The sequence below is a fragment of the Lactuca sativa genome, chromosome 9, assembly GCF_002870075.4.
Source record: "Lactuca sativa cultivar Salinas chromosome 9, Lsat_Salinas_v11, whole genome shotgun sequence".
NCBI classification, from domain to species: Eukaryota; Viridiplantae; Streptophyta; class Magnoliopsida; order Asterales; family Asteraceae; genus Lactuca; species Lactuca sativa.
In genome coordinates this window covers 34,954,427-34,966,263 of record NC_056631.2, presented here as the reverse complement: position 1 = coordinate 34,966,263, position 11,837 = coordinate 34,954,427, and the positions used below count along the sequence as shown (strand labels likewise).

Sequence of the window (11,837 nt, the reverse complement as noted above, 5' to 3'; positions counted from 1 at the left end):
TATCAACACACATTTTGGGCTACCTTAAACTTTAGTTTGGGCGATTTTGTGTTTGAATCTATAATTCAGAAGTAGCCCAATTATTTTAAGGGTAGCCCATAATTTTTTCAGGGCCACTATAACTATACAAATTTCGAAAAAATATTTACTAATAGACGAAATTTGAGGGGTGGCCTGGGCTACCCTGAGCTCCCATATAGCTCCGCCTATGACCGTGTCAGCTCAATAAAATATAGTTTTCAAACACTATTTCCAATTCCAGAAGCCACAAGAGCAAACTTCATGCTTAACAAGGCCCCACTCATAAGTTTGATAAGATGCTCCCTCTAGCCCTGGTCACCATCACCCTCCCACTTACAATAGCATATTATAAAGTAAATGTCACAAAAACTATAAATGCTAAATTTTTTTATGGCCCAAGCGTCATCCCCATGAAACATTATCCTTGGAAAAACAAACTATAAAATCATAAAGTGATAACATCCACCATGCATGGATCCGTCAAATTCATCACATCCAAAAGATCATGCATTATCATTGGTTGTCCTCTTTGTTGGGAATTGAAGATTGCAAATCTAATCATAGAAACAAAAGCAAAAATAAATGATTTGAAGTTTAATCCCCAAGAACCATGGATCCATTTAGAACAAACTAGAGCAACAATAATTCAATTAACATATGTTGGAGATCAGTCACCAAAGAATGTAACTTCTATTGTTGATCCACACATATCATAAAAGGAACAATTACTTGATTTTCCAACAAGATTAACAACAAGATATGTTCTTTCCGTTCCATTAAGTTGAGACACACACACACACAAAGACATCCCCAAATTTACGGTTATTTTAAAACTTTTTATTTATGTTTATTTTAAAACAAAATATTTATTTTGTTGCGGAATTGTTCCCAAAATATTATTTCATTGTGAGAATATTAACATTAAACATTTCAGAAGAAACATTCGATATTGATATCTTTTCAAAACTTGGGATGTCATAATTGATACAAAACATAAGTATAAACATAAGCCTTACATCATCTTTTATTCTATACTTTATATATCTTCAAATCTATCATTAAGTCCGAACATCAATATCTTTGTACTGCTTCCTGTGATACAAAGAAACTAAGTGGGTAAGGTTGGAAAACCTGGTGAGTACATAGGGATTTAAATCCCACAATGTTATAATATATATTTCAATAATATTGTAAAACCAATTATCAGCAAATAATATAGAACCAATTTGGATATTTGTATACCCTCATAGATCCTCACAGATCCTAGTCTATGATTATCAAGAGAGATTATCCTGTTTGATGAGTTGTTTAGAAATATGTAGACATACCATTACATTTGTTTGATCAGGACCTACCATTTTCGGTTATCTAAGAATATGCAGACATATGCCATTACAGTTACTAATCGGGACATACCATATATGGTCATCCCAAGGGGAATACTATATCGTACTCCCATACGGAGCTACCGTACATCAACACCTAAGGGACAAAATTCTACTCTCCGTTCCTATATTACACACATACGTCCTGAATGAGACTATCCGATATCAAACTTAATTGAATTAGTCTTATATTATTACTGCACATAGCTACCAAACCTCTAATACCAACTTTGTCTTGATAACACTATCCTATCTTAATGTATATATATTTAGCATAGAATATTTTAAGTATTAATATACGTTTGTCTATTTTCCTGATGACATTTCTATTATTGCTATCATGCGAAAATAGACATATACATTTTTATCATATATAAAATCATATCTGGTTCGTATGTTGTTGTGATATGTCTCCGAGACTTAATGGTGTTACTGGATGTCTTGTTTGGGTTAAGCCTATGAATCACAATAAAGAATGAATAGACGTCAGTCGTCGTACAAATAAGGGCCATTTTTGTGATTTTTTTTGCATTGAAGTAATATATATATATATATATATATATATATATATATATATATATATATATATATATATATTATAAATTAATAGATTTTTGTCATTATTTCTTGTCTTTTAGGACCTCCATTTTTTTTCTCATTCCGAGCCCGTCATATGTTTGGTCTTGTCATGTATGGAATTATCGTAACAAATTAAACCATGATTGAACAATTCCTATCAAACAATATATTATTGTATAAATTTCTTAAAATTAGACATTAACCCGATACCTACAATTAGGATCATATGACTAGACCTGACAATCCATGCCTGCGTGTCATGTATATGAGTCGGCAATGATGAGTTTAGAATAGAAAATCATGTGGTTCACTAACTAGGTTCAATCGAGTTGGTTCAAGAGGAAATCGGATTCAACCAAAAAAAATAACCAGTTCAACATATATAAAAACCACATATATAAAAACCTGTGATGAGAAAATCAAGTCCAAACTGATTATTCCTTAATTTTTTTTTACTAAAACCGACTTAAACTTGGAGTAAATCCGGTTTGAATCATGCCTCAACAATCTTCATGGTACGGAAGTGTACAAGAGGAAACATCTATTTATAATGAAAAACTCAACCATTTTTTTATTGGAATCGATGTGAGACTCTTTCATGTAAGTTGTAACAAAGTATGATATCAATTCTATTGTCTATAATTATACATTTTTTTCCTTCATCTTTTTTTGTCAAACACTATAAGGTAGATCAATTTATATTTTGTAAGGTAGTTCATAATATTTTTGGTATATAATTTAGAGTAAGACTTAAAAATCTAGATGGGTCAAAGGACACACCTTGACATATAGTAAAATTGTCTATGCTAGTCAGACATGAATTTACAGGCACAAATTTGTAAAACACGAACACAACATGAATTGTAAAACGTGTATCGTGTATCAAATACGAACACGACACGTAATTATTTCGTATGAAAGGTGACATAACACGAATATACGTGTTTTATCCGATGTTATACAAAAACATATATTTACATGTTTCTAATACCATTTTTAAGTTAGAAAAACATGCAAGTTAGTCCTTAAACTTTCAGGAAGTGTAAACTTTAATCCCTAAACTATATAACTATATGTGCTCATACGTGTTTGTGTGTCATGTATCACATAAATTTAATCCGTTGTGTTGACACGAAACACAAATTTCTAAAACCCATACAAGAAAAGCCCATGTCGTGTTCGTGTTGTGTCAGTTGTGTCATGAATCAAATTTTCAGTTCTATATATGCGATTGACAAATATTGTATGAAAATATAAATGATTGTGTGAAACGTATGACTGAAAAAACAATGATTCCGATGATTTCAATGAGAAACAAAACTTTCATAAAATTAAGAGATTTATTTATGGACAAAAATTGTCGTTGAAATCCAACGCTTCAAAATCATTTATACGTTGACACAATATTTTCTTGTTCCCATTACTAAATATGCATTTAAAGTTTTAAACCGACTATCTAACGGTTAAACTGTTAAGGGTTAGTTTGGTGTTTTTTTCATAATGAGGTGGCAGAAATGATAATTTAGAGCAATACTGGGAAAAAGTTGGCAATCCGAGACATAGGCAATTTCGTCCTCCGGCTGCTTCGTAAAGTAACGTTAAGGTTTTTATTTGTCATAGAACGCCACGCCACAAATTACCAGTGAAGAGAGGAGAGGGATCACTGATTTCTCATTTCCCACTCTCATTCCATTTGATCTCTCGACTTTGACAGCACCGGTGCCGCCGATTTCGGCAGCTTCCGTCGACGAGGGGGACTCTATCATTGACCACCGCATTCACAGTCGCCGCCGCCGTCTATCGGTCACCATTGAAAATGTATGTCCATTCACACTCTTCTCACTAGTATTGTTATCTCAAATTACCCGATGTGAAATAGATCAGATGATATTTGAATTTATCCGAAATGCTGATCTTTATTTACTGTTAGATCTCTTGATTCAAGCCTCACTTTTGTTGATTTCACCACCTCGATTCAGCTGTAGGAGGATCCTATGACAATTTATAGTCCTCTGTAGCTTCCCTTTGATTTCTATATTCTCTTTCACTTTTTCAATGAGTTAGATTGTTGCTATCTCTCTTCCTTTTCGTTCTTTTAGTAGACAAAGTGGGTAATTCACCCTTTCTCTCAAAAGGGGGAACAATCGACTGTCAAAAGAGTTACTTGGGACATCTAACACACTTTTAATGCGTCTTCTACAAGCTTGTTGCGTAATCACTCTGTTTCATACACTAATCACCTTCGTACATGACTTTCAGACATGAAAGGGGGTGCTTTCCTTGTGTTAGAGAAAACCTACATGATCAGATTTTCTGTCAAAAAAAAAAAAAACTTTTTAGCAGGATTTGGAATGCATCGGTGCAAATCACCTTGAAACATTACCAAAATCCAACCGATTCACAACTTTTCCAATGCTAATTTGAGTATGCAAGTCCCTTTCTGGCGTTAACTGGAAATTGAGTTGTCTTGTTTCATACGACATGGCTTGACATGTGTTTGAGCTATGCCACAGTTTTAACCAGACGAGATACTTTCTTTGTGTCTTTCAGATGTGTGCATGATGGGGATAAAGTTGATGATTGGAAGAAAAACATCTTTCGTGTTTAATGCTTTGGTTTCACAATCACAAGTTGTAATTAGAATCAGAAACATTATAGTATCACCATACTTGTGATGCCTAAATGAAGACAGGTAGAGCATGGCGTGTAGGCATAAAAGACTTTCTAATGATGTCTGGTATTCGACAAAGACCACATCTTAAAGGGCCAAATTGGGTTATTATATTAGTTTGTTTAGTAAGCATTTCTTTAATTGGAGTCTATCTATACCCACCTAGAAACTCTGCAGCCTGCTATATCTTTTTCTCCAGTAGTTGTTCAGAGCCTGAAAACACTCCAGCAGTTCCTTCTAGAGAATTAACCGATGAAGAGAATGCAGCCCATGTAGTGATCACAGAAATCTTGAAGTCAACTCCTGTTAACTCCAAGAACCCTAAAGTTGCTTTCATGTTCTTGACCCCTGGTCGATTACCCTTTGAAATGCTTTGGGACAAGTTTTTTCAAGTGAGCTTCATCTTTGCTTCTGTGAATTTTCAATAAAAAAACAACTTTATTTCATAAAGACTTTTTCTTTAAATATTTGCAGGGGCATGATGGTAGATTCACTGTTTATGTGCATGCCTCAAGAGAACAACCGGCTCATACTAGTCCACATTTCATTGGTCGGAATATACGAAGTGACAAGGTCTCTATCTACTCCTTACACTTTTTTTTTTTTTTTTAAATATTTACACAAATAAGAAAAAAGTTATGATTTTGAGCTTATATAAAATGATCTTGTTTTGTGATTGGTAGGTTGATTGGGGTAAAATATCCATGGTTGATGCAGAGAGGAGATTATTAATGAATGCACTTCAAGATCCAGATAATCAACAATTTGTTTTGTTATCTGACAGGTAAAAATACATAATTTGATGTATTTCACTTTTGGTGAGATATAACTCGTAAGACGCATTTTTATTATGTTTTGTTGCAGCTGTGTACCTTTGCATCACTTTGATTTTGTGTACAACTACCTAATCTTCACAAATGTTAGCTTCATTGACTGGTGAGATGAATCATACTTTTGTAAAAGACATGTTATATATTTTCTTTTCCTGTTTTATTTCTTTTGTGGAAAACTTTAATATGCACTTTATGCTTCTAACTCTCTCTCTTCCTGTATTTATCTTTTTGCTGCTGTTTGTAGTTATGATGATCCAGGTCCACATGGAGGTGGTAGATATTCAGAGCATATGTTACCTGAAGTTGAATATAAGGATTTTCGTAAGGGTTCACAGGTATCTTTCAAAACCCTTTTTTGATTTAAAAGAAAAGTAATTATGCACTTGTAGTTTCACTATCTTAGTATTTTACCAATTTAGCCCCTTAAGTATTTTTTTGCAGTCATTACAACCATCTTACTTTTGTACTTCCATTCTTTGTTCTCATACATTATCTTTCTTGTGATTGTGTTGTAATGTTGTGTGAGTTATAACTGAAAAAAAATGATTTTTTTTTGTTTAATTTACATCTGCAGTGGTTCACTATGACCCGAAGGCATGCTTTGTTAATTATGGCAGATAGTCTTTATTACAAGAAATTTCGGCTTTACTGCAGAGTAAGTACATTAAATTACATTTTTTTTTTTATGAATAAACAGCTAGAAAAATAGAAATATGCAATATAAATTACAAAGTAATATATAAATATATCTCACACATTCTATATTGGCATGTCACATATCATAAACACTTCCTTTTTATCAAAATTTTATATTTTCCCATCAATATTCAGAGCATGATATTTATGAATTATGATGATGGTTTTGGTCCACAAGTTTGCTCACTTGTCTTTTTAAGGTGTATTTTAGGTATTTGACTATCGGGGTTCTTGTTGTGAAAAACCATCCAATTATGTGAGATGTACACTTTAGTCCCTCACAATTTGTTTTTCACTGTTAAAGTCCCTCAACTTTAGTTTTCTGTTCTTACAATATGCTGGCTTGCCACAAGATGTCAAATGCTAAGTCTGATGTGTGAAGGGTTAAAGTTGTAAAAAAACCCAACTATCTAAAATATGCATTTTAGCCCCTCAGAAATGTTTTTTACTGTTAAAGTCCCTTAGTTTTGCTTTTCAGTTTAGTGTCTGTTTTGATTTTAACAGCCAGGTATGGAGGGGAAGAATTGCTATGCTGATGAACATTACTTTCCAACACTTCTCCATGTTAGTACTTACAACTCTTCTGATTTATTATTATTATTATTTTTGGTGGCTAACATGATTCTCCTTTATTATTTTTTTCAGATGGTTGATCCTAATGGGATTGCAAATTGGTCTGTAACATATGTAGATTGGTCTGAAAGAAAATGGCATCCAAGATCATATAAACCTCCAGATATTACTTCCAAGCTTCTTAGAAACATTACAGTAAATCTCCTTCATTTTCATTTTCTCATAAAAGATTGTGATTCCTTCGTATTCCAATTCCTTTGACAGATTCCATTCCTTTGATAGATTCCATTACACTTTCAAACACATCTTAGGGTTCTCATGAGTAGTATAGCCACCAATTAACAACACTATTTTGTTACTGCAGGGTTATGAAGTAAGTCTACATTTCACAAGTGATGAAAAGGTAAGTAAGACTTTATTACTTTTTCATATTGACTTTTTTTTTGGGTCAAACAAATAAAAAAAAGTATGTTGCTATTTCTTGCATTTTGCAGAAGACCGTGTTAAAAACACCATGCATATGGAACGGAATGCAGCGGCCTTGCTTCCTATTTGCAAGGAAGTTCTATCCTGAAACTTTGGATAATTTGATGCAACTTTTCTCAAATTCTACTGCATTCTGAAAATTATTATCATTTATGGATCGATTCACAACAGAATTTGATCCTTTTTCTTCCCATATACAAACTTATGATGATGCCTAATTCTGCATGTTGCTGCAGAATTGATTAAGTTTTTATGGATTTCATTTTTGAATTGTTTTAGATTGTATAAGTTTCTACCGTTTTTTGATGACACTTATTTTTCAGTGCTTTTGGCAATGGTTTTGTGCTTGTATTGTGTTGTCAATCGCAGGGGAATTGTTTATGGTTTATAAGATTTATATATTGTGTGCATTAAGTGAAGTGTTTTATCAACTGTTTGGATGTTAAATGGATGGGTTGATTTGGATTGTAATTGAACTACATTAAATCTTTTAGATTGATTTATTGGAGATGGTAATATATTGGAAAAATGTCATTATAACTTATCAGAAAACTCACAACCATTACCACTACCCACCACCACCACCGGCGCCACAGACCACCCACCAACACCACCGCCGTCACCACCACCACCACTACCACCTTTGCTATCAACCACCACTATTACCAATGCTGCCACCACCACTAACAATGCCACAGCCACCACCAACACCGACACTTCCACCACAGCCATCGTTGCCGCCGCCATCTACAACTGTCCCCGTTACCACCGCTCCCACACTGTTGAAATTTTACTGTTTTTATAGTTTATATATAATATATCTTTATATATGTTAGAACACAAGGTAAAATTAAGCAAAACATAAAAGGGTAATTCTGTTATTTTACATGGACTTCAATTCCATTTCTTGCCAACCAAACAAGATATGAAATTGGATTTAAACTCCAGATTCATTTTCTAATTCCAATTGCAATCCATTCAGAAACATTTTGCAAACCAAACAGCACCTAAATATTGATTCTCACCTTCCTCATCTTGCATCTGTCTCACCACCATTGTTTTCCATCTTCTTCTTCATGAACCCTCAATTAACTATTTCTTTAGTGAAGCTGCAATTGATGACATCTGATGATGTTTTCTCCTCCTTGTTCCTTGTGAGTCTTTATCGTCACCTCTAACCAAATGCCTAATCCCAAGCCCCCACGATTTCCTTGCTCTCCTTTTAACTTCCCCCAGCCTCCACTAACCCATTCTAGCCACATTAGGATCTCAAGGATTCATAAAATTTGTCAACTTTATTGGACCCATCCACACAAACCAACACAAACATGAAGAAATATGATTTAAGACCTAGATCTAGAAAGGTTGGACAAAAAGGTAAGAGCTTGTAGACTTACAAAAATACTCACAAGAAGGTAGTGAAGAGATTTGTTTGTTGAATCCTTTCACTTAGAGCACCTTTCTTTCTTCTTTAAATCCAAAAAACACCACAACAAGCTTCAACATGGACACAAGGATGCTAGGGTTGTTTTTGGTCTTAGAGAGTGATGGAGGCTGAGGGTGGACAAACCCTAGCAATCACATCCCTTAAATAGGGCTCTAGGCCCGAGAATTAGGGTTTTGAACTCCAGCCGCTACCACGTTGTGGCCATGGCCTTGCCATGTCATGGTTAATTTAAAATTAATGTTCCTTTTTGTTGTAACCACGTCGTAGTGATCCTCCACCACCATGCTGTAGTCACCAAAATCTCACATTCTGAGAGTCTAAAATGATATATTCTCAAAAGAAACATACCCAGAACGAGTGTTACAACTATATTAGATCTTCTACCATACACCAAAATGCAAGTTTTGTCATTGGAGTTAGGTTTTTGGAGCTCGTTGTAGCCGGAGGAACTCCTTTTTTCGTCGGACCACCCAAACCGCCCATTGTGAAAGCCTAAATATCGCCAACATTATCACTACAAACCATTGTTCTTGTCGATGATGGATAGTAGATCGACTCCCCCTAGATCGGATACTAGCGTCGATGATGGAGTGTAAATTGATTTAGTAGTGGCGATAATGATATAAGGGAACCTTAGCTTCATTGGTGGTTTTGTGGTTCTTAAGATTTGTAAATGTAAATGGGGAAATGGGAAAGAAATTGTGTGTATGGGTATAGATGGTGACAAAGAGAGATAAAGTAAGAGGGGGTGGTCAGAGCTAGAGTCCGGTCTTATTTTTAACAAGGAGGGAAACAGTCCAATGGTGGTGGTGTCCAAAATCTTAAATTAAAAAGAATAGGATGAAGAGACGGTGATGGTGGCGAAGAAACTGACACATGTGGTGGAGGCAGTGGGTTGAAAGTCGACGATAGTGACATGATAGTGGAGGTTGTGGGTCGTTACCGACATGATATATATATATATATATATATATATATATATATATATATATATATATATATATATATATATATAGAGAGAGAGAGAGAGAGAGAGAGAGACGGATGATTTGAATGGGTGTGGGAGTAGGGTGTTGACTTAAGAGGGGTGGGGTGGGTTTTTTTGGTTTTCTTAAATAAAATAATAAGGTATTGATTAAAAGAAATTAAAAAAAAAACAGTTAAGGGCATACTAGTCATTTATTTAGGGTACGGACTAAAACCACAAAAATATAACGGTAGGGACCAAAACAAAACAAAGTATCCAAAATTGACCCAATGTAGCAACCTCAAACATTTTTAGACAAAAACCATATAATTTTAACAAGAATATGGACCTTTTTTGCCATTATTTTTATAAATTAAACTTTTTTACACATTCGTTTTTTTTGTGGCGTAAAATTTATTTATATTTTTCTTATTTCTTTTACAAAAGGCAACCATGTTAAAAACATCATATAAGTTTAAACCTACACTTATGATGGGTTTGAGACTCTTTATTATAAAGATAATTGTAAAGTTGTATTATATGTATAGTTGGTAAAACTAGTCGGTAATTAGGAGTTAGAATTTTTATGCGTAAAATAGTTCGGAAGAAATAGTTGTAATCTTTTGAGAGATGTAAAATAACATAAGATATAAAAACTAAAAGTTAAACTCTCTTTAACCTTAAAAAACTACTTTGTATAAATTAAAAGCTTTAAGCTCGAACATCCTAAAGAAGCTTTTTATTTTAGTTCTAGTTAGGTGTTGTTTGTATTTTATTTGTTGATCTTCTTAGTCTCTTTTGTCAGCGCCGTGCAGACCACGTGCAGACATTACACTTTGCAGATTGTTTGTTTTTTTGAAGAGTGCATACCTAAAAAGGTCCGCTTGTCCTCTTCCTGGCGCAGGTGTGAACCAGAGTTTTCAAACCTCTTTAGACATTTTTTAACCTAAAAACACATACTTATGTTGTTGTTATTTTTTTAAATTTTGATTTATTCCAACTTTATCTATGATAAATAAATTGAAAAAAAAGTTATAATACTCAAAGAAAAAAAAGTTCGATAACACAATCATGATATTTGTGACAAATTTATAAATAAATATTTAATTACAATAACAATTGGTGGAGATGTTTGTTTATGTTTATACAGATATGAAAAAAAAAATTATAATATGGTCTAATTTTTTTTGTGCCAAATTTGATTAAACATTATTTAATGCAACATGTTTCTTGGGAAAAATATTTATGGTCAATTTTTAATTGATTTAATTGAAAAAGTAAAATAAAAACTTTGAAAAATTTCATTTAAAATCAAAGTTTATTTTTATTCATGTCATGTGTTAAATTCTTTTATCCCTAATTACAATGTTTAAGTATAACTTTACAATCAAGATTTGTTGGTTTTTTTATCAAATATATACGATAATTCTTATCATTTTCGTTTCATTTTTTATACAGTAATGCATAAAATTTAATCTATATTTGTTAATTATCTATAATAAAGTCATAAAGTTATCAAAAAAACTCTTTAAGTTTTTTTTTTGAAAAAAAAGTAGTTTAATTAAAATTTAGTTTATTCCACAAACTAATATGACAAAAACTTGAGGTGTCAGATTTGGTAAATGTTAGTGACTAAAAGTGGCAACTCTTTAAACTTTTGTGGCCAACAGTAGAGAATATCAAAGCTGGGGAACCTAAAGTATCGACTCCACAAACTAATGTGGTAAAAAGTTAAGAAAAAACCAAAAATGGAAAAGTCTTTTGAAACTTTTGTGATAAAACTTTAAATAATAGAAAATATACTATTTAGAAGGTCATTGAGAATTAATACTATGTATAATCTACCCTAATAAATAAGAATGATTTTGTCACATGTCATTCTTTCATTCAATTTGTCACATGTCATTTTATCATAATTTAGAGATATATTTATTTTCCACTTGTCATTTATTTAATTTTCCATTTCTAATATATTATTAATTAGTTTCCATAAATTAAACCTACCATAATGATATTAATTTCAAATTTTAAATTTTAAATTTAAATTTCAATTTCAAATAAATTTACAATTTAAACCTTTATGTTTAACATTTTGTTATAATTAACCTGTTTAGTATACAGGTCTAATAACTAAACAATAATTTTAATTTATTTTATTTTTTGCATGTTTTTTTCTCAT

The 11,837-nt window shown here is 32.6% G+C and overlaps 1 protein-coding gene across 1 annotated transcript; it reads left to right on the top strand.

The window, feature by feature from the left end:
* The first annotated feature begins 3,547 nt into the window (after positions 1-3,547).
* LOC111879409 (glycosyltransferase BC10) lies at positions 3,548-7,663 on the top strand. The gene is made up of 11 exons (XM_023875867.3): positions 3,548-3,803; positions 4,536-5,048; positions 5,131-5,229; positions 5,340-5,440; positions 5,521-5,592; positions 5,734-5,824; positions 6,064-6,144; positions 6,690-6,749; positions 6,831-6,953; positions 7,123-7,161; positions 7,253-7,663. The coding sequence occupies exons 2-11, from the start codon at positions 4,668-4,670 to the stop codon at positions 7,379-7,381; spliced, it is 1,176 nt and encodes a 391-aa protein (XP_023731635.1). The 5' UTR covers positions 3,548-3,803; positions 4,536-4,667; the 3' UTR covers positions 7,382-7,663.
* Positions 7,664-11,837: the final 4,174 nt, after the last annotated feature.